Consider the following 23,219-nt stretch of genomic DNA (forward strand, 5'->3'; position numbering starts at 1 on the left):
AAAAACAAGATACATATTGCTTATGTGAGGTATTTTGACACTGAGACTTGATGCAATTCCAGATGGATATGCTACTGCAAAACTCCCTGAAAGTTAGACGTGCGGTTTTGGCTCAGTGGGATTTGTACACCAATGTCCCAGGAGCAGTAAGCTGTAGTAACTGGTGCTGCACTGAGAACTCCTGTGTCAGTTAAGTTGGGAAAGTGAGGAGGTAACTTCCTCTCGTTGGAAGTTCTTAAATTCTGTGGAGAAAGGACCACTTGCTCTTCAGTCTGAGGTAGTAACTAGAAGAAAGAACTTGGAGAAACTAAAAGAAGTGTGTGTAGGCTCTGTCCCAAGTTTGGTGGATGGTGGACAGCCACGGTATGGGATTGCAGGCAGTGCCACAGTGTTCGGCAGCAGACAGAGGACTGGTGAGGCACGTGAAGGCTGTACGGTTTCACTTGGCTTTTTCAGTAATAACAAACCCAGCTGATGTCTTAATTGCTACTCTCACATAGAGAAACCAGCAACACAGCAGCTTGTCTGGCAGCGTGATCAGGGTCTGAAAGTACGGCTATTTCACGTGCTGTTGTCTGCAGTCTGGTCTCCTCTGTGGCTCTGGGACCAGTAAAGCTCGTTCAGCTCCAGTGGTTGACATGCAGCTCTGCTGCGTGGTCTGGTGGCTTTGCCCTTGACATGCTTCCTGAGATGGTAGGCTTGGCACTGCTTCATCTCCTTTTGTTTTGTTTGCTTCTGAGAAGCAGTTGCCAGCAGGTGCCAAAACGAGTTTTCTGGCTTAGTGGAATAGTTTTGGATGTAATACCAGTGCTGAGAAGAGGCTGGTAAACACTGAGCAGGATGACACACAGGTTATATGTCCAAGGTGCAGCTGGACTTGCCCAGCATGACTCACTTCCCCATGGGCTGTTGTCTCTTGAAGTCTGGTTGCACCCAGGTGATCCTTGTACGCTTTGGCTTTAGCCCTGTGCTGAATTCCCGTTAGCCAGTAGGGCTGGTTCACCTGCTGCTTTCAACATAACCTTGAAAGGGACCTTTGCACAGCAAAAGGGACTTTGCTGAAGTGCTTGTAACTGGTCCTCCTTGTTCCCGGTCCTGTCAGCAGCAGCAAGGAAAAATAGCTAAGCTGTCGGTCTAATCCTCACCTTATGACTCCCTTCCTTTAAGGTAATGTTTGCAGTTGGAATCTGCAGTGGAAACAGTGAGGCTGAGTCCTTGACTGGGGAATGATCTGCCCCACGTGCTCTGCTGCCCCTGGGGATGTACCAGAGAGCTCCATGTTTTTGAAGACCAGCTGTTGGCCATTTCAGTCTATGAGCTGGAGGGTTTCGGGAACAAAGGGCAGCTCTGATTGCTTGTAATGCATAATGTCACAAGGATCACTTAAAAATTCAGTTATTCAAAGAATTATGCTGTGTTGTCTTGAGATAGATCTTGTGATTTCCTTCTAATCCAGCAAAAGAACCAGTTATGTTATTGAATATACCATAAGCATCCTAGAGCAGGGATTTACCTGACAACTAATTAGACATATAATTCTATCTTGAGCAACTCTTTTCTCAGGGCAGGACTACTTTGTGTTTAAAAGCTGTCTAGGCACTCTGTGTTTAACATCTTGCATCTAAATTTTATAAGTTTTTAGTAAATTCTATGGGCAGTGGATGAGCCCTCTTTTTTACCGGTGTTTTCTTGTGTGTATCCAAAAGTATCTTCCTAATGGTACCATTTATTGTGTACTTGTGTTGTGCATTACCCAGTGTGTCTAGACAAGTGCCTCACTGGCTAACTGACTGTGTGCCCAGTATGGTAGTATCCCCTTTTAGAGCAGCAGGGATTAAACTGAAGAGGATCAACGTGGTATTTCCAGTAGGAAGAGCTATTCTTAATGCCAAGGGAAGCAGGGTGTACTCCATGGGGCTGGGAGAGAGCGGCCTCCGAGTGCTGTGATCTGGAACTCTGTCTTCCTGATCAACCAGGTTGTGTCTGGTTGCTGGTTTGTTTGGGGTTTTGTGGTTTGGTTAGTTGTTTTTGCCGTTTAGATTGGCAGATCCTGGGCTAAGTTATTTGTCTGCTCAGTTGGTTCTCAAGGCTGTAAAAATAAGTTTGCTTGTCTATCTCAGGAACAGGCACATCAAGTGTCTGCAACGTGTTCCCTAACCTAGAGGTAAGACTGGAACAGCGTAGACTTGATCTGTGCTACGTGTATGAAGTCATTAAAGCTGTTTTAAAATGTTTTTCAGGTTCTAAATGGCTTCTAAGAAGTTGGGATCCGACTCTCATGGTAAGTGAAATTTGGCATCCTTGTCTTTTCAACAGGATAAATTCTACTACTGCTGCTGACTGATGTCCCACCTAGACAGTCCATATACACTAATCTGTTTAGCCACTGAGTAGTTTTTTCGTTAGGAATGAACTGCCTTGGCTTCTTTCTGTAATAGTTGCTTGCTGTTGCTGTGTGTGCTTGTTCTCTGATTGAACTGAAATTCAGCCTGCGACTATTCTCTACTCTGTCATGGCAGAGTCATATCTTCCCCTTATCCCACTTACTCCCTTCAAAACCAAAGCTGAACTGCAGTTGTGAGACTGCTCTGATGTTTGCTGAAGTGGATGCTGGAGCTGTAGCATCTTCCTATGGAAGTCATATGAAAAGTTGAAATGAAAGTGAAGCTTTCAATATAACATTGAACTGTGCTTGGTCTTTGCTCAACCATGAATTTCTTTCTTAAAATGGACTAATCTGGTTCAGAAGGCAGATGAAAAACAGACTATATTTTTTTATCTTCTGCATATGAGATGTGTAAAGTCATGCAGATGATTTGTATCATAAAAGTTATTTGCCTGTGTGTATGCATAGTTTTTAGAAAATAAGTTGTAACTTGAGTGCAAATAATATTTCTGTGGAACATTAAAGTTCAGTTTCTTTTATGTGATGTGGCTTCCTCAAATCGGTAATCATGACTTTTCATGCTGTCAAAACTTCTGCTTTTAGAAATTCACCCATGATCTTTACTGTTAATTTTTCAGATAAGAAGGTCCTGGGGAATTCTAGTTGTCCTTGAGCTTTTTATTTAGTCTTGCAAGTGTAAAGTTAAAGTACAAAATAAGAAATGCCTCACTTAAGTACATGGTTAAGGATTAATAAAAAGAGCCTATCAAAACTTAATTTTTAGGTGGTCTTCTTTGCTGTGGCCCAATGACCCTGCTGCAAGACAGCTAATTTCCTCATTAGGTAGCTGCCAGCCCTTCAGCAGTTGCTTCTTTATCTGTAAACAGTCTAACTGCTTGTCTTCTGTGTCTGTTTTCATTTTTCTCTCCTGTTTGCCCAACCAGACGAGCAAAGACACTGCCCACAGCTAGAATTCAACGTGTCTTAAAAATTTCCCAAAACAGTACAGTGTGCTGGAACATGCTCCTGGCTTCAAAATAACAAGGCCCAGACAAATGGTGCTGTGAGCTGCCTTGTTAACTTGTCTGCTCTTCTGCGTGCCCTCTGTTCCTAATGACCAGCGACACTGTCACAGTACTGTTTCTGAGGAGCAGTGGAGCAACTTCCTTGGCTTAATGGTGTCCTAAGAAATCAGCAGGACAGTTGTTTCAGTCTTCTCCGGGGTTGTTAAGAATAGTCCTGCTAACTGAGTTTTGGCTTACTGTAAAGCATCTAGTCCAACAGCTGCCTGCAGCTCGGTGTCTGGCAGGTTGATGAAATCAGTCAATATAGTTGATTTATCTCTTGTGATTATTGCTGAGCTACTTATTAGAGGTTAGAGGACTGATGTTGAATCACAGAATAGTTGAGGCTGGCAGGGACATCTGCAGATTATGTCCAAACCCCCTGCTTAAGCTCAGGTTTCTCAGGACCACGTTTAAATGGAGATGAAGATGGGACCACAAAGTATGAGTGGAGAAAAAGGAGCCCTTTTCATGTCTTTAAGGGTGTTCTTAGCATACACCTGTAACTATTCCTAACCATGTAGCTTCAGATCCTCTTCTGTCATTTGAATAATTGGAAGTTCAAGCTTAAGTTGTAGGAATTAGTGACATGTAGAAATGCAGCTTTCATCTGTTGTGCAAAATGTGTGGGTTATGCCAAGTGCAGCATGATAATATTTGTGTTATCATTGTCACTATAGAATTTAAAAGCTTTTAACTCTGATTTCTGAAAATTGCATAGGCGTGGTTCGTGTGACCATGAAAACTCAGTTCCACATGCTTTCAAAACTGTTCCCCATTCATAACTGGTAACTGTGGGGGTTTTTTTTATGAAGTGTTTCTATTTTGCTACCAAAGTGGAGGACATTTCTGTGGGTTGACCAGTGACTTCTGCATTACATTGTAGTGGAGAGGAATCTTTGTTAGGCCAGGAGTGTAATACAGAGCACAGTGTCAGAGATCAGGCTGGCAGGTACACTGTTGCCAGAGCTATTCTCAGAAATTCCTCAGTGTGCTTTTAACTGATAAAAGGATGAAGTGGCCAACAGTCATATTAAATAACAGTTGCAAAAAAACTTAAGTTGTTTCACTTGAACATGTGACTGTTGAAACAGCATCACCAAACTAGTACCGTTCTGACTGGGCTGGAACAAACTGAATGCTTTGTGCATCAGTGTTTTGCCTCAGAAAGACTTTTTATGATCAAGTGTCCTGAAACACTTGGTGTGTTCCTAATACATGTTTGTGTGTTTTGTAGCAGAGTCATATTCAAGATGAGGTTATAGCAGTGGTTATTAAAATATCGGTATACTGGGGAGAAACTTGAAGGCTTTTACTCCTTAGTCAAGCTTTTCAGGTTAAGCTGGCATCTGTAAGTGCAGCCCATCTAGGTGTGTTTCATTGTATTTTCTGAGCAAAATAGGAGTTACTATGTAAATACCACAGTCTGGGCTTGTAGCCCCTGTGGCTGGTATCTATTTCAGGTGCGCTTCTGCAAGGAGAGGTGTCTGCCACTTACTGTGTTAATAGGTCTAATGAGACAAGTATTTGAACACTGAGCTAATTGACCTGTGAGATCCACGCAGAGAAGCAGTCCTGCTGCCCCCAGATCATCTGGCTTGGAACAGGACTTGTGCGAGTGGGACTGTGCAGAACATAGTAGTAACAGTCCAGGCTCTGGTTGTCCACGACCTGGCCGTGATTTACTGCTCCTGGTGCAGAGGCTGCCACAGTTGCTATTTCTGTATAAGCAAATGCTTTGGTTCTCAAATTGCCGGCTCAAATACAGTTTGGATGACATGGTGCAGTTCAACATGTTATTCCCACTATGGATCAGTGAAAATACTATTATATTCTACATGGAGTGTGTTCTCATCCTGGAGGTGCAGGTGGTGTTCATCCTGATAGTTTCAAAGTGCAGGAGACAGCACCTGTGTCTTAACAAAACTCTGTGACCAGCACCAGCACCTCCAGTGTGTGGAATGAGAGCTCAAGTGATGACAGCCCACAAACCGGTAACTCCAAATTGACAGGATGTTCCTGTTTTGAAAGCTGCTCAGCTTCTGGGAGCTGTGGCTGCCTTGTAGGTGAGTTGACAGCGAGAGAACACAAACAGTACTTAAGCTGCCATCTGAGTATGAAAATGGGTCAGATAAAAATGGCAAGTCACAGTTCACTGAGCAAGGGGTTGGGCTCTGAACACCCTCTCAGTTGTTGCCACTGATGTCTCTCCTTATCTTCATCACTCAAAGAGAAGTTTCAAGGAAGGCCTAGAGGCACTTTTGATACACACACCAGAAACTTTGCCGGTAATTCCCAAAGCTTAGACCAGCAATCCAAGACATCACTTTCAGTTAATCAAAAAAAATGAGTGCAATTTGTATTGTGGGTTTTCCCATACTTCTTCACAGTAGCTCAAGAAAAACACAGCAATAGTCTGGTGGAGGTAGCTGAGCTTAAGTGGGTTTTGCCTTGTGAGTTTGTAGGGTGCCTGGAAAGTGTCACCCTAAAACATTTTTTAAATATCAGGTGTAAGTGATACATACAAAGGACATGATCATGTAGGACCTGATCAAGTTTGATTGCCTTGTTTCAAGAATCAGAACTGCTGTGCTAAATAGTCATGATACTTCACTGTATTTTGGTTAAAGTGGAATGTCTGTGGGTCGTCACTTTGCCCTTGTGACCACTTCTTTCTGAATGTTACCTCCTACTTGCATGTCAAAACGTGGATTTTAGTTCGTCTTAGCTGCTCTAAAGCTGGGTCATATCAAAACCTCTTTTGAATATGGTAAAAAGTGCTGGATCTGTTTATAGAGATATAAGAGAATACAATGTTCAGGAAAGCTTCAGCAACCAGTTGTGTAGGAATAGTCTTGTCACATAGGAAAGTAGGATATGGGGTGCAGAGACTTCCAAATATGATGGATTGTTATGTTGTGAGGGGCATTGCCTTTTTTTTTAACAGTTGTGGGCTAGAACATCTAAACAAACCAAACAAACTCCACAAGCAAAACTGAGGCATCAAAGTCCAAACAACTTCAAACTTCGTTTGTACTGTCACCTGACATAATTGTGGCAGCAGAGATAAAATAGCTCCCAAATGCAGCAAAGTGAGCCTTGATTGAAAGCATTCAACTTGCGAGTTGTGGGGATTTTTTTAATATAATTTCTGCTTCTGATTTTAGGGCCTTTCAGTTACCTTGATGATGTCCCTTTTAAGATAGGAGACAAGTTCAAAACCCCAGCGAAGGTTGGATTACCCATTGGTTTCTGTCTGCCTGATTCTTCTCAGCTTGTCAGAGAAGCCCAGGTGAGTGATGTGTTTTGCCTTTCTGCTCTCTTCTGCCCTGGCCCCAACATGTGGTGCTGTAAATTGCAACTAGTCACAGTTCACTCACGAGTCATGTCGGTCCTGTGGTGTCATTTCATGTACCAGACAGTATTTGCAGAATGTCTGTTGTTAGACTTTATAGAAGGATAGAAATATGATGGGTCATGCAAAAAGCTTCTACTTGTTGTTTCCTTAAAAAGCCACTAGGCTTTTATTTTTAAGCATTTATTTTAGTGTATCTACTTTGAAGAAACAGTGTTTTTGTGCAATGGTTACAGTTTTAAGTGTTACCCTGGCTAAGTTTGAATATAATTTTAAGAGCAAAAGTGCTAAGAACTGATACACCTGTGCAATGCCATAATTTCTGGTTCTTTTTTTCTGTGTAGTTCTGAGAGGGAATTCTGTGGGGCAAACAAGTTACAGCTTGGTACCTGGATGGCTCCCCTGTCTTGAGGAGCATGTTTCTTTTAAAATAAGCTGTTAGTAGCATAAAATCAATTGCTTTAGCCTAGTTGTTGAAAACCTAATCTCCAAATGCAGGTTGTGATACAGGTAACCTAATTGAACTATGTTTTCTCATTTAGATCCATGATTTTCCTTGACCAGTCCCAGTTGATGATTGTTTTCACTTTGTCTGTGACAGATTGCTTTAGGCTTTTTCCTTATAACCATTAAATTATTACCTGATTAGTAGACCTGTTTCCACTCAGTTAAGCTGGTGTGGGAGAGCTACCTATAGACACACACAAAGTTATGATAGCTCTACTCACATACCAGAGAGTGTATAATGAGTAGTGCTGCCCAATGCTTCTACCTGTGTGTTGTTTTCCAAAATCTCCGTGCTGATAAATTGTGTATCACACCTCTTGGAGTCTTAGAGCTCAGGGAAGGGAAACTGGAGCCCGCTACAGGATGGGATGTGGCACAACACATAGTGAGTAGCCTGTAGAGGCCCATGAATCCTTGCTGGCTTGTTGCCCTTTAGAATTAGGAATTTATGACTTGACAATCCAGTGGCAAAGTACTCCTGTTCACGTATGTGCCATTGTCCTGTTGAGGCTTTCTTAACACTTCTTTTGAGTCTGAGGTCTGAGCTGCCTGTGGACTTGGCTCCTGGGCTGTGTTCTCTGAACATTTTGTGGTTAATTAAAGATTAAGGCTGTGCAGAATTTTGTCCTTTACAACCAAGCCACTAAGTGGTCAGTACACTGGTAGTGAGTAGCTTACAGATGCCTCTCTGTGCTAACCTGGCTCTGAACAACCTGATGTTAAATGGAAAAAGCTTAAGAGATCCTGTCCTGTCAGTTACTACAGCAAAACCTGCTGCTGAAGGAAGGTGTTGTCATTGTTGTAGCCATTGTATCTACTTTGGCTGGCAAGGCAGTAGAGTGAAAATACAAACACCTCTTAAACTAGTGGGTGTGAAACTAATATCAAGTGCCTTAGGAATCTTTTAGGGGAAACTGAGTAATACTGTATTGGCCTTCGGATGCATAGTTACTCTTCTGCAATCTTGAATGACGTGGAACTTGTGGATGGGAGGTAGTTCAGTGGTGCCAGGTTAGGGAATGATTGTCCATCTAATAACATGTTACACTTTCCCTTGCTACATCTGTAGTCCTGGGGGAAGAAGGCGGGAGACTTGTGAAACTCATTTTGGGATGATCAGTAGCTCTAAAGCAAAAGTAAATGCAGAAAGGAGACAAAATATGGTATTCTAATCCAGACTGCAGCCAGGTTTTGTGCACAGAGCCAAATTACCTTCTTGTAGTGTCTGCCAGCTTTGTTAATCTGTAGGCTGGGAAAAGGTGATGGCTGTCCATGGTAACTCAGGTAGCTCTTATTCTTTGGTAACTCATGTTGCTGTTAGAAGTAGCAATTACGATCCTTACAAATTAATTTTTTTCCCCTTCTCTCCTTTCCTCTCCACCCCCATCCAGTATGACTTCTCGCTGGAAAAGAAAACAATCGAGTGGGCTGAAGAAATCAAAAAAATCCAGGCTGCCCAGAGGGAAGCTGAACGCAAGGCAGAAGAAGCACTAGCTAACTCCAAAGCAGCTCCAGAGGACAGCACCAGGATGGGGTTCTCAGAGGGACCTTGCCCTGAAGCTATGCCTCCTCCTATCAACCCCATCCTCGCTAGCCTGCAGCACAATAATATCCTTACTCCCACGCCAGCCAACAGCAGCTCTGTGAAGCAAAAGGTCCTCAGCCCACCTCGTCCAAAAGCAGATTTTAACCCAGCTGATTTTGAACGCGAAGAAGACCCGTTTGACAAACTGGAATTAAAAACTATTGATGATAAGGAGGAATTAAAAAATATTCTTGAAATTCACGTTGGTACTACTGGGCCTATTGTTGCCCAGCTGTTAGATAATACTTTGCCCAAAGGAGGGTCTGAGTCTGTGTTGCAAGATGAAGAAGTCCTGGCATCCATAGAAAGGGCCACGTTGGACTTCAAACCCCTTCATAAACCCAATGGCTTTATCACTTTGCCACAGCTGGGAAACTGTGAAAAGATGTCCTTGTCTTCCAAAGTGTCCCTTTCTCCTATCACTTCAGTGAGCAATATCAAATCCCTGTCCTTTCCTAAGCTTGACTCCGATGAGAGTGATCAAAAGTCATCAAAGCTCACGAGCACTTTCCACAGCACTACCTGTCTCCGCAACGGCACTTTGCTCAGCTCTTTGCAGGCCTGTGCTCAGAGTAAAGGCAGTGAACTGAATGGACTCCACATGGTTGGTGTTTCTGCTCTAAATGAGGACAGTGCCAGGGAGACATCGACATCACCCTTCTCATCCAGGCTGTCTTCCCTGGCTGCGCCGACTGTTTGTACGGAAGACGAATCATCTCAAAGCACATCGACTACGGTAAATGTGCAGTGGATTGGAGCTGGGGCTGCTGGGGAGAGGTGGAGGTGCAGAGGCAAATCTTCCCTCTGGACTGTCCTATGGCTTTGGCTATAGCTTCATTTATTAGGAGTGACATGTAGATCCTCTTGAGTTATGTGGCAAATTGATCAATCCAACAGGCCTTCATGCTGGCAGTTCTGAACCTTAGATGATTACTCTGCAGTTTTTCCCAAAAATTTGGTATTTTTAGGCTAACTGTAGTGATTTTTCTTTCAGCTTCTCAGCTCTCGTTTGTTGTTGATAGTTGCACACCTTTGAACTAAGTATATAAGGCATCTTTTGTGTATGGTCCTGCATTTTGTCCTATCCGGCTGACATGTATCAGATTCTGAAGTGCTGTCAGGCTTTGAGTAAGATCTCTTCCAGATTTCTTCCTCGATTTGCTTTTTTTATTTGCTGGAGAAAATGGGAAATGCAGACTTCTCGAGGAGTAACAGTAATAACAAACTGAAAAACACAGATGTGCTGTGTCATTCAGGGAAGAAAAAAGTGTTTGTGGTTGACCTGCCTTGAAATAAGTGTATTTTTTTATTTTTAATTTGCTTCCTGAGATCCTTTTAAAATTCAGTCTTTGAAAGGAAGACAGTTATGGTGGTTTGAAATCTGGTATCCACCCTCCCTTGTGAAGGAGGGTGGAAGGGTTGCTTGGTGGAGACCAAAACCAGTCTTGAAGATCATATTGTATTTTAAACATCACCGTTGGTTGCTGCCCAGCTCTGAGACAGGAGATTGAATCTTCATTTCCTCAGTCTTGTTGCAAGTTCTAAAGTGACCCTGAGGACACTAACTTCACACCAGCTGTTGTTTTTGTCTCTTTGTGAATAAGAGCAGAGATTAGAGTAAGTTTGTGGACTTTTTTTTGTAGAGAACCTCAGATCTGGACATGAAGCCTAGTGAAAACTGTGTAGTCAAACCCTCTAACTGGTTCTAAAATAATCTGCCTTTTTTTTCTGTCCAGTATAAGCAGTGTTTCAGTGGTTCTGTGGTTTTACTGGCACACTGTAGGTTTTTGTGATACCATATGCTCTGTAACAAATGATGCTGCTCCTCTCCTGTTGTTCTCCCACCTCTTTTCAGGCTTAGGTGAAGGCACTAACAATTGTGAAATACAGTATTCTGGGAAATGGTGTGTTTGTCACCAGAACAGCTGTTTATTGGTGACCAGAACAAATTTAATACTGTGAACTTTGGCAGGAGGAGAAGTGTGCTGAGCACCTGCTCACTGCTGCAGGTCACAGGGGTGAGAGGTGATTGTGTGGTCGTGGGTAGCTCAGAGGTGAAACCTCAGTCACAAAACACATAGCAACTCTGGGGACTAAGATGAAAAATCACAACTAGATAGATGGAAATTAAGATGGCCAAATTTTCCCTCTTAACTATTCAAAATCTCTCTACTGGATTAAAATTTGTTACAGACCAAGAGGGAAGGTGTATCCTCAAGAATGCTGTAAGGGAAGATTCAAACTGACAAAGAAAGAGGCTTGGTAGTAGAAGTAATAAAGGTCTTAATTTGAAACTATTTCTCCTTTGGAAGCAGCAAATCAAGAAAGAGGTATGCTGACAGAACTAGTTTTTTCTGTTTGAATTCCAAGACTTCAGGTTATACTCGTTTCATGTTTCCACAGGAAAGTCCCAGTGAGTGGAAAATGACAGCTGAGAGGCAAGAAAATGAAGTAAATGCAGCAAAAGAATTTAAGTAAATGTAACAGAAGTCCTCAGAGTAGGAAAACAACAGAAGGAAGTCAGAGTCAAATGTAGAATAAGCATGTCCTTTTTCACAGAATCATTATAGTAGTTTGGGTTGGAAGGGACCTTAAAGGTCATCTTGTTCCAATCCTCTGCCATGGGCAGGGACACCTTCCCCTAGACTAGGTTGCTCAAAGCCCATCCAACCTGGCCTTGAGCACTCCCAAGGATGGGACATCCACAACTTCTCTGGGCAGCCTGTGACAGGGCCTCACCACCCTCACAGAGAAGAATTTCTTCCTAATATCCCATTTAACCCTGCCCTGTGTCAGTTTAAAGCCATTCCCCTTTTCCTGTCACTACACGCTCTTGTCCAAAGCCCCTCTCCAGCTCTCTTGGAGCCCCTTTAGGTACTGGGAGGTGCTCTAAGGTCACCCCAGAGCCTTCTCCAGGCTGAACAAACCCAGCTCTCTCAGCCTGTCTCCATAGCAGAGGTACTCCAGCCCTTCGAGCATCTCTGTGGCCTCAGCCTTTTAGGAAGCCTCAGGACAATTGTGTGTCCACAGTGATTTTATAATTTTTTTCCTTATGAGACTAGAAATTGTAACTTTGAATTTGCAGTTACCACTGGAGTTTTTGCTTTACCAGTGAATAGGATCTGGGAAATTTTGGATGGAAACAAATCTGTGGTTTCTCCATTTCTCTGAGGCTGCACAGGTTCTGTGGTGGTCCCCTCTCCTCACCTTTTGGCTTGATTTTCAGAGCTTTGGCAGAAGGAGAAAAGACTAGCGAAGACAACAGTTTGAAATTAAACTCAAGTAGATTGAGGAGCAGGAGTTGGTTTTCCCAGACTCTTGAATCTCTGGTGTCAGAAGCAGTTTTGGTTTTCCTGGCTACAGCATCAATAACAAAGCATCATCCTTCAGTCAGACAACCAGCTGATTTCAGGGCTTCTCCAGACCCACATTTCACTGCATCCCATATCCTAGTGCTTTTTGCCCTGGGTACACCATTCCATCAGAGTGAATATGATGTCGATGTCTTAGACTTTGTCTTATAGAATAAAAATTCTTACCCTTGAGATTAAAATGGTCAGAAATGGAGAACAAAACCTTGGTGGTGGTTTGGCATCTTTTTTCCAGTAAATGGGATCTGTCAAAATCTACCAAGATTTTGTCAGATCTGGTTTTCTGTATAGGCCTTTTTGTTGTTCAGTTTGGGCCCAAGGAATGCCTTTCTGAAGGATGTGGACAAGCTTTAAAGCAATCTGTGTTGGCATAATAACTGTTAAGAAATGCAAAAAGCTGCGGTTTTTGGTCCACAGTGATTTCCTGCAGTCTGTTCTAATTCTGTTTAAAATGCAGGAGTTCTAGATGTGTGAACTGAAATGTGCAGATTTGGTGGGGCCGAGGCCTCACTTTGCACAGCTCTTATCTTGGGCAAAATCCTATAAAGTGGTGGGTTGGTTCTGCCCTGTGGCAGCCTGGTTTTGTGGAAAGGGAGCAGAAGGAACGTGACCCAACCTTGTTGCTGTACTGAGAACGGGTCCGAGTGCTGGGCAGAAAAATCATATGCTCTTTTTAGCCAGTGTGCCACGTTGTTCCTATGCTGCTATGGAATTCGATGCTTTGGGAGTAGAAAAGAGGTGTGTTTTTCTCTTACCCCTTCTCATGTTCAACAAGTCAAGAGAAGTCTCTAGGCAACAGTTTCAAAAGTACCACTGTTACTCAGGCTGTGCAGCGCTTGGTCAGGAGCTGAACTGGAGCCAGCGAGTTTCGCTGAGCTGTGTGAACACACAGCTGTTACAGTGACAGAATAAACAAGCTTACAATTATTATGAGAGTACACACATCCTGCTTGGAGTATAATCCGTTTGTAGTGTGCTGAGAGAAGAAATCCTCATGATGGCTATTCTGTAGCTACACACATACAGGTGGCTGTTCTGTAGCTACTTCTGCATGTGAGATGTGTGATGTCCACTTCTCATATGCAGAAGCGTGATCAGACCTTGAGTCTCCATGGTGTGGTGGAGTATTCTATAAAACCCTCCTTCCCCAGCTATGGCAAATTCTGCTTACTGGTGCATAATGTTTATGGTTGTTTTATTTGTGTGTTGTCCAGCAGGTACACCCAGACTACAAGGAAACAGAAATCCCTGTGGTAAGTTTCCAAATACCTTGCATTGGATCATGTTTATGATAATCTTCAGACCTAGTGTTCCTGTGAGTACAGAAAAATCATAGGTGGTGAGTAAACCTGTGGTGAGGGAAGCAATCTCTGTGCTTCCTCTGAGGTGTGGGGTTTGGCTGTATCATGACCTTCACTGTTGCGGGGGCTGGGTGTTCAAAGGTTTTGGTCACACCAGTAGGAGGGGGTTTATTGTGAAGAATCTGGGTTGTTGATTGCTGTTTGGAGGGTTAAAAGAGTGTAGTGGGAATCAGACGTTGTGCACCACTCTGTTTCATCCTCACAGCCTGTAACTTCCCAAGGGCAGTCTAGAAACCCTCTTATATTAATTACATGGGGTATCCTGGTTCTGCGTTAGCCAGGAACAGGATGTGGGGATGCAGGAGATGACCATCACCTCAGCCTCTGTGTTTTCCCCTTCAGGTAACACACCAAAACTTCCCAGTGTCTAAAGTGCCCAGCAGCAGCAGCTGCACGATGGAGCTGCAGCAGGGCCTCTCCCCCAGCGAGAGGCAGTGCGTAGAGACCGTGGTCAACATGGGGTACTCACCAGAGAACGTCCTGAGAGCCATGAAGAAGAAGGGACAGAATATAGACCAGGTAAGAGCTCGTGCAGTACAAAGAAAGGCTTCGTTGGACGCTGGTTCTGCTGAGGAGCAATCCTGGGTTTGCAAGATGGATAGGGGGGAAACTTCTTCTAACAGCCTATAGCGACTGCCATCAGCTGCTGGAGGAGTTGTCACCTGGCAGTGGAGGCTCCCAAAACCAAAGAGAAGAGCGCTTGTGCTTGTTCCTGATGAGAGACTGCTCGAGCTGGCCACATCTGTGGGTGCTGCGTTGGAGCCGTGCTGAGCGTGGGATGAGCCTTGGCTCTATGTGCAGCTGGGAGAGGAACTGGGTCTTCCCAGAAGCCACAAACCCATCCAAAGGAAGCTCAGCATGGCTCTGCTCCATGTTTAGTGCCACGTGGCAGAAATACAGCCAACTTCCCTTGTTCTGAGCACGAGGGCTTACGATGCTGACGTCTCTCCTTGTAGAGAAGATTGGCCCCTGCAGCCTGAGACAGCCCTGAAAGGCTCCTGCAAGGCCCCACTGACCGACTTTAGTGTGCACCCTGGTGCTGGTGCTTTCTGCCTCGTGTGTGTTGCCTCAAATGACTGCTAAAACCAGGTCACTGAGCTTAAATCACTGCAGGGTGGAGGGTGGCTCTGGGTCTTGGATCCACTTCAAACACTTTTAAGTGGGGAGAGCATGGCCAGACTCTCTCTGTGCTGGCCTTGGGCAGGCTCTGTGCCACACAGGACTGTGCTTGTGCAGGAGGGTCCCAGGGGCTCTGGCTTGCTGGGCTGATCTCCTGCCCACTCTCTCCACATTGAGAGTGGCTTAAGCTCTGCACTGGAGTGAACTCTGGTATCAAATGGAAAAAAGTGTCCCTTAGGAGGGCGGTTTTAAATCCTGCTGTACTTGCAGGCCGTGTTCTTTTGCACACCTCACACTACCCACCTGACCCTTCCCTGTACCTCTCAAAGCTGAGGACAGGTAAGAAATGTGTCAGTGGTTTCTGTGTGTGTGAGCTGGGATTTGCAGCTCACTCACCAGTGTGCTGAGTTGATCTTCAAAGGCTGACTGCTTTCAGATTGCATCAGCTCTTGTGGCTGGCTGAGAGGAAGCTGAAAGCTGACATGTCTTGACTGCTGGACCTATAGTTTCATTTTTAAAATGCGTAGTATAAAAAGCAGACTTAAACTTCAGCCTTCTGCTGCGCCGTGAGGCACAGAGGGCTGAAGGTACACTTCGGAGGGTGCTCTGACTGGCTCATAAGATGTTCAGAGCTGGTTGGAGAGCACAGGAGGACAGAAGGGCTTGTCTGCTTTCTCTGCACTCTTGTATAAAAAGAGTGTCTCAACTCTACTAAGAAGGACTTTGTCTCTGAAGTGCCGGGTTGGAGTCACGCTCAGCCCCTCTGCGCGTACAAAGGTGCCATTCAACCACGCGCTGCCAACGCCACACTGCAAACTTGGTTTCTTTTCTGCATTCCTTACAGGTGCTGGATTACCTGTTTGCACATGGACAGCTTTGTGAGAAGGGCTTTGATCCACTTCTTGTTGAAGCAGCTTTGGAAATGCACCAGTGTTCAGAGGAGAAGGTGAGGGTGCATTGTGTGCAGGAACAGAGAATGTGCCATGACAGGGAATTCCAACAGCAGTTCCTCTGGCTGATGTAATTCTGGCTTTCATGGTAATGCTGCTTTTTTTTCCAAAACTGACTGCCAAAGGGCATCTTTGTGTTGATAAAGCTAGAATTTGTTAAAGCATTAGAATTCTTCTGTGTTGTTCTGTGACTCACTTGCAAGCATTTTTATGAGGACAGGATTTTTTTGAAACCCTGCTTATTGTGGTCATAATGTTTTGAATGCCCAGAGTTCTCTTGTGGGCAGGGTGCTTGGTACGTAGACAGTTAACTTCAGCAGCAGCAAATTGTCTTTCAAACCCTGCCAGCCTGCCCTGGCCATGGATTTTCTCCCTTGTATGAATGCATCTGCCTGGCTGCTCAGCAAATTGGTTTAGGGCTCGCTCTAGAAGAAGCTGGAAGATGAGTTTTCGTTCTGGTTCATTGTCTGGCTGCTTTACCAGCACCAAAGGTACGACAGGGGCAGGTAGCCAGGGCAGAGGACAGCAGGATCTTTTAAAGTCTGCCAGCCTGTTGTGTGCCAGGTTATTACATGAAGTCTTTAAAGTTGCAACCCAGCCCCCACCCCAGACATATGTATGCCTTCCTGCCTTTCTTGAACTAGTGATGAGCTTGCAAACAGAGGAACAGCAGTGTGAAGATGGGAAGGAACTGAGTTCAGGAAACGCATTTGCTACTGGCTCAACCCCAAAATTGGAAATGGTTAATCTCCTGATTCCCCATTTCAACCTGTTTGCTTGTTGGAGATTTCTGTTTCCCCTGGAGTGGAGCAGAGGCACTGTAAATGGCAGAGGGTTCATAAAAATGATCAGCTGACTCGGTTCTTGCCACTTTATTTTTTCAAAGCTCAGGGAGGATTTGCAGTTGACGTTGGTAGTATTGTATGTGCACAGTGGGGTTTGTGCTAATCACCCAAGTTTGCCCTAGATCTGAGAAGCCAGTTGACAGCAAGGGCTACTGTGCTGTTTCCAAAGTCAAAGTAACTTTAAAAAAAATTCAGATGCAGCAACAGCTGCTGGATGGGGGAACTGGGTCCCATTAATCAGCACTTTTGGGAGCCCAGATTGGGCTAGGCTGATAAATTTCCTCCTGGGGGAGAGACAGTTCCATAGGCTAAGCTTTGGTGCCCCTGTTGAAGAGGATTTTGGAAATGAAGGACAAGAAACAGAGGGCACTGAAGGTGAGGAGGTCCCATGGCCTCCTGCACTCAGAGCTCTGCTGTGAGCAGTTTCCCCAAAGAGAGCCAGAACAGGCTGTGCCTGGGGAGGAGCAATCTGCAACCAGGGCATGCCCAGTTGCTGAAGACAAGCTCTGTGTTAAACCTCCACCAAGCACTGATCCACTTGTCTCTTGCAAATAATGGGCTTGTCTATCTTTCAGATCACAGAACTTCTCCAGCTAATGAGTCAATTTAAAGAAATGGGCTTTGAACTAAAAGACATTAAGGAGGTCTTATTATTACATAAGGACCGACACAACGCTTTGGAAGATCTAATGGCCCGTGCAGGAGCCAGCTGAAAACACATTCCTGGATTCTCGGCGTGCAATGGAGCAGGACCAGCCCCGCCACCTTCACATCCAGTGTGACCTGCTCTCAGCGGGAAGGAGTCCAGCTTTTTCCATACAAGGGAGAGTGACTGAGCAAGCCTGCCCACGTGCATCACTCCAGCATTTCTCTTTCCACTGAGGGCCAACTTTCTTTCTTAAATTAAATTTTTAAAGTGTCCTTTCCTAAGTTTCCTTTTTCCAGCTCGGCCATGGAGAGTTCAGACTGCCCAGCCTCTACTGGAATTGTACATAGGTAGAGATGGAGTGGTTCCCCCCTCACTGTTGCACTGGAGTTGGACAGAAGAATATTAAGTTGGTTCTGAAACTAGAATGCTTTGGTTCTTTGAAGCTGCTTTTATGGTGTCTTGTCTGCTTGTCCTGAATTACTTGACTGTGTCACAGTCCAGATTAACTGGTTAAAGTTGACCTTTAGTGCAATGGAGTTTTATTTTTTGGTTGAAAGCTAGTCTGTAACTTAGTAAAACACTGGTTCAGAAATTGTCACTATGCATAAAGACAGAACCTTGTTTAGTCCTCTTGGTTTTTGTTTTTTACCCATGCATCCAACACTTCTGCCAGACATGAGTGTCTAATGCTCAGTGGTGTGTAAGTTCCCTTGAAGCAGGTAAGCTGTGAACTCTACCTGGACCTGCAACTTGTGTTGGTTCTTGTACGTGAAGGCAGAGAGCTGGGGCTCAGTGTTCTTAATCCCCCAGGCTTGTAGGATATTTAAGACAATGCCCTGCTAGGAAATCAGTTATCTTTTTGTTTTAAATAATACTCAGTGTGATGCAGGAGGTTTCTTTCAAGCACTTTTCTTTAAAACAAATATACTCACTGCATTAGTTCCATTTTTCACACTGCTATAGAATTACATAATAACATCTAGTACTACCAATCAGGTTTGGGGTTGTTTTTGATAGTTCAAAATATTACATTGTACATTGTTCGAGTTCTAAATACGTAAAATATCAGCAGTCTTGAGGAATCTCTGATTTGCTAAATATTTTGATTCTGCAGAAGAACAACTAATAAAACCCTCCAATATAACTCCCAGTGTCATGGTTCCCATCTCTCACGCTCTTTGGCTTCAGCAAAGAACTTGCTGGGTCCTGCTCCTTTGGGCACATGTGAACACTTGGGCAGAACATCCCGATGTCTCAGGGCTGTGGCTGCAGTGGTGGAGTGTGCTGTGCTTCTCTGGGGCTTATTTTTGCTTTGTGGCAAAAACTGAGTCTAGAGATCCGAACTCACATTAGAGCTGGAGCTTTGGACTTCCACAGGCAAGAACAGCCCAGCCCATTGCCTTGGTGTAGGTTTTTCAGTAGGAGGTTTTAGCTCATCAGGACTCTGAAGGGGGTGGCATTTATCTCCGTGGTGTTTTGTTAACTTTCTGTGACCAGAACATCTAATTTGAGCCCAGTGTGAACTCCTGGAATTCTCTGTGAGGTGCCCAAGTACATTAATTACATACCTTTACTTAAGATGCTGCCAAGGAGGGATGTAGCTGGCAAGTGTCCAGGAGATGTGGAGAGGGGATGAGGAGGAGGACCAGGGCAGATTGCCCTGCATGTATCCCGTGGTGGTGAACTTCACCATCTTCTAGTGGTGGGGCTGAAATTAAAACTTGTCTGAGAAGGATGTGCAGCAGCTGGTGAGAAATGTGACAGTTTGAAATGAGACAATGGGGTTCCTGATTAATTGGAAAACATGGCAAACAAAACTGAAACTGCTTTACCATCACTGCCAGGAGCAGTCGCTTGTATTGCTTGTTTGGCTTTCTCAACAAATCCCCATCTGGTACCAGACAGTCCTGAAGAGGCAAGAAGTCTTGCCAGTGAAACAACAACTGTTTAGACCAAACCTCTGAATAAAATAATCTCTTTGGTTCTGTTAGTGTGTGTTGTTTTTTCACATTTTCCCTGTGGGGTCTGGTTGTTAACCCCACTACTCTGCCCATGGAGGCCATTGTAGAGGTGAGAGCAGGGAAGGGAAGGTGGTCTCCTCATTCCAGGGAGCCAAACCCACCTGACTCTTCCCTTGTGATGTTGCTCATGTTTTGGCAGTGAGGTTTCCAGACTTGCATCACTGGGTGGCTGAAGGCATGAAGTGTATTCCTGGGGTGGCATCTTGGAGAAGAAAAGACCACACAGTGCAGGGATTAACCTGGTGTCTTAAAGGAGGGGAAGGAATGTGTAATGAGAGACAATGTGATGAGACTTCAGTGTTCTGGGTACTGTGCATCGCTAGTTACTCAGTACTGTTCTCTTCTGTCAAGGCACAGCTCAGCACAGATGTGGAGAGGTCCTACTGGCTGGAGCAATGCTGGGCTCTCCCCTGCTGCTGGTTGGTGGGTGGATTGGCTGCACCCCTGGTCACACTGGAGACCTCAGGGCTTTTCCTTGGGTTCTCAGGTCAGATTGATTTATGTACCTGGCACTTGTCACTGCTGTAACTTTATCAGGGTTGGGCACTGAGGGCTGGGCTCCTGGTGGGAGGGCTTGTGAGGAGAAGGGTAGAGGCAGAGCCAAAATCGCTGGCTGGAGGTGCGGGAGCAGAGGTGCCACTGTGGTCGCTGTTCAGTGTTTAGAGGGTGAGTTCTTTATGGGATCCTGCAGTTGGGCAGGGGGAGCAGCAGATGCCCCCATGCTCCAGGGATTTCTCCACCCAGCCCTGTGGCTCCTGGCCCAGCCCTGCCAGAGCACTCCCAGCAGTGCAGAGCCTGGCTGGGCAGCTCTCCGTGTTGGCCATGCAAGGGTCACTGCTGCTGGCCCAGGCTGGTCAGGCCGGCCACGCTTCTGAAACACCAGCCACACCAACAGGCTGGGTAAGAAGGGGATCTCTACCAACTTCCAGCCCCACTTAATCTTTTGCAGTCAGTCAAATGGGCACTTTGATCACGTTTCCTTCAGAGTGGTTTTTACCTGAATACTGAAGTAGATTGAATTTTACTTTAAATTATGTCAGCCATTGAAATAAAGTACCAAGCCTCTTCCATGAGCATTAATAGTCTTTGTTGCACCTCAATACAAAAGTGAACCAAATGAAAACCTTTCATATCAGTTGTCAGTGGAATATGAGACAATAGGAAGAGGATGACACTTCTAAGATGTTCATTTAGCACATCTTCACGTAAGAATTAATGCAGCAGGTTGGTAATAACCCTAAAAATGGAGAAAAAATGTTACATCATCTTTGGTAGTTGCATACGAGGAGCCCAGTGTTGTTATCTCCTCAGTGTGCAGCACTTCAAACATGTCCAGCTATTGCCATGGCTGGGCAGATTTCCACAGCCAGGGCTACTTTATTTTTTTTTCATTTTAGTCAAATCTCACATTCAGTAGGGAAAATAAAATTTGGAGAACAGACTGATAATAAAAGATTACATTTAGGAAGGTACAGTCTTCTGGACTGGCTGGATGACTCCAGTTTAAAAAAAGACTCTATCAGACCTCGGGAAACTGTGTGTTGTAGTTATTTTGATTACTTCTTGTTTCCCAGTGTCCCTGGCCATTCCTCAAGGGAGCAAATAGTTCCAGCTCTGGGAACGGGCTCTGAGGCTCAGATCTGCCAGATGAAACTTGCCTTTTTCTCAGTAGACCAGATGGGATTCACAGGTTGCTCAAACCTGGCAGCTGATTTAACTCACATCCCTGCTTGTGGAAATTTTTGGTCACTCATCTGTCTTGTCACAACTGTCTTAAAGCACCGAGGTTTGGACGTGGCACTCTTGGTTGTGCAAATGGTTCTTCCTTGTGTGTTGCTTTAGAAATGTTCAGTTGTGAAGTGCCTGTGAGGGTACTTTGCTGAGCTGCACTTTAAAATCCTGAACGTGCATTTAGCCAATACTCTCCTCCCAAATGTCAGAGCACGTGGAGGGAAAGTTTTCCTCCCTCGCACTGTGTTTCTGGCTGGGCATCACGTTTTCCTGTGACCTGTGCACACATCCTACAGTCTGACCTTTTCCTTGGTTCCAAACAAACTTGCAAAACTCCTCAGCTGCTCCCTGACAGCCCTGTTTGCTGTGTGCTCACTGAGAAAGTGCTGGGGAAACCACTCTTAAGTGCTCACAACCTTTCATGCAGAAAGTACAAGGACTACCCAGCTGCCTCATATTCCCCTTGCCTTGCTCATGGGAACACTTTCCCTGGCCCCAGGAGGTGGAGGGAGCTGTTTTAAACACTTGCTGTTCCCTGTGTGGCTTTAGCAGGGTGCTGGGTGTCCCACTGCTTTACAGTTCTCCGTGGCGCTCCACCACTCTGTGCTGTGCACAAGCACCAGGAGTCTTGCTCAGGGACACCTCATTTATCTGGGCAAGGAAGGCTTTTGAATAGGGGGCTGGGACACATGGCTTTAGGTGTGACATGTTGCTGGCCTGTAACCTGGACACAGGAACCATCCTGAGAGCCATCAACTCAGACCCCAGAGAAACTCCGCTCTCTGCTCCACAGGGAAATCCAGTTTCAGTTGTAAGATGGAGACTAACCAGTGCTAAAAACACCCCACCAGTCAGGAGAATGATGTGGGATTCATGTGTGACATTCCTGGGAGTGTTTGCACCAAATATGCATCCCAGAGTGTCACTGTGATTACTGCACTGCTGTTCAGCCCGACTGGGGCTCCTGCGGGAGGCTGTGGAGCCAGGCAGTAAAACCCACAGCTGGTCAGACAGGAGTGTTCCATTACCCTTGGCATTTCTGGTTACTGAGCAGGCTTTGAATGAGCTACCACAGGCATTACTGAGGAGACACTGAGATGGATGAATGTGCTGCGACAGCCCTAATTTTGGAGCTGGAGTGCTTGTTGTCAGCGAGCATGTTTCAAGGTCACTTGTGCCTTCAGCAAGTGGACTTGCTTTGTGGTTTAGATGTGATCATGTGCAGCACCAGAGCTTCTACAGGGCTCCAGCTGATGGTTCTGTAGTTGTTGATTCAAATCCTAGTTTCACATAACAGCAATCAGCAGCCCCTGGGAGCTCGGTGCCTCCAGCCAGACCTGCTTTTCACGTGAGAAATCAGTTCTGTGAGACTGGTGGGCACTGCAGGGCTGGGCACGGGGCAGGGGGCTGATGTGTGCAGCAGGTAAAGCTGTTGGCCTCTAGCTGTGGGCAGCAGCATGAAACCCACACGCTTATTAACACAACAGATGAATCTCTGGTACAAAGTCCCTGCTAAACCGCTCATCACCCGTGACTTAAACCACATCTTTCAGGAGCTCTGGACTGTTCATCCCACGAACTAGGGCAACAATAGGCTTCCTTCTTCTGAAACTGACAACGCTTCTTGCCCTGCCTTGACTTCCACTTACTAAGTAGGTCTGGTTATATTAGTGTAACAACCCCTGGCTCCTGTTTGCAAACACTTTTCTGGGAAGCTTTTGAGCATTTCTATTCAGGTTGTTTTTCCCTCCACCCCCCCTTTTCTTGGCAATGCAGAAGTGCCTTTAACACGTGAGAAGTTGCTGAGATACATGAACAGGACTGCCTGCTGCTTGATGAGATATTTAAAGGCTGCTGAATTGTTATTTTTAAGAAGGTGGCTTACGGGTATTAATGAAAATACAAAGCCTGTGTTGCCAATTAGTCACCTCTCATTTACTCAGAATTCTCTCCGTCCTTATATAAAATACACACTAATCACACACATCAAACCAAAAGCTATCCCCTACCACCCACACTGTGCAGCACCAAGTGCAGCAAAGTGCTGGCTGGTGTTTTCCGTAGCTGCTCCTGTGCATGTGGAAGCAAAGAAGGTCTAAACTGGTGGAGGTGGTTGCAGTGATATGTCAGTGCCAGGAGAGGCTAAACAGAGCTGGAGCTGGGCTCGCATTGTTTGGATACACTGTGACTTCAGTTCCAAGATTTCATCCAGCATGGCCATGAAATTCTGAAAATCCTGGTGAAGAAGGCAAAAGGAAAGTTTAGGAAACAGCAG

The 23,219-nt window shown here is 45.1% G+C and overlaps 2 protein-coding genes across 12 annotated transcripts in view; one reads left to right on the plus strand and one right to left on the minus strand.

The window, feature by feature from the left end:
• The window catches only part of UBAP1 (ubiquitin associated protein 1), a 34,522-nt gene extending 15,340 nt beyond the window's left edge, over positions 1–19,182 (plus strand). For 5 of the 7 annotated variants that reach the window (XM_027665378.1, XM_027665379.1, XM_027665376.1 and 2 more), the window contains 7 exons: positions 2,241–2,281; positions 6,618–6,742; positions 8,704–9,633; positions 13,483–13,521; positions 13,972–14,148; positions 15,593–15,694; positions 17,119–19,182. In XM_027665378.1, coding sequence (XP_027521179.1) covers positions 2,248–2,281; positions 6,618–6,742; positions 8,704–9,633; positions 13,483–13,521; positions 13,972–14,148; positions 15,593–15,694; positions 17,119–17,256 — 1,545 coding nt within the window. In that variant the 5' untranslated portion in view covers positions 2,241–2,247 and the 3' untranslated portion in view covers positions 17,257–19,182. Of the gene's footprint in view, positions 1–2,240; positions 2,282–6,617; positions 6,743–8,703; positions 9,634–11,300; positions 11,349–13,482; positions 13,522–13,971; positions 14,149–15,592; positions 15,695–17,118 lie in introns of all 7 variants that reach the window. The other 2 variants (XM_027665382.1, XM_027665381.1) reach the window with 2 other exon arrangements.
• Positions 19,183–22,857: 3,675 nt separating this feature from the next.
• Positions 22,858–23,219, minus strand: part of KIF24 (kinesin family member 24) — a 28,411-nt gene continuing 28,049 nt past the window's right edge. For all 5 annotated transcript variants that reach the window (XM_027665422.1, XM_027665426.1, XM_027665421.1 and 2 more), the window contains one exon: positions 22,858–23,180. In XM_027665422.1, the coding sequence (XP_027521223.1) occupies positions 23,040–23,180 (141 nt within the window). In that variant the 3' untranslated portion in view covers positions 22,858–23,039. The remainder of the gene's footprint in view (positions 23,181–23,219) is intronic.

This window comes from Corapipo altera, unplaced genomic scaffold (assembly GCF_003945725.1).
Source record: "Corapipo altera isolate COAL_440 unplaced genomic scaffold, ASM394572v1 61045, whole genome shotgun sequence".
Classification (NCBI taxonomy): Eukaryota; Metazoa; Chordata; class Aves; order Passeriformes; family Pipridae; genus Corapipo; species Corapipo altera.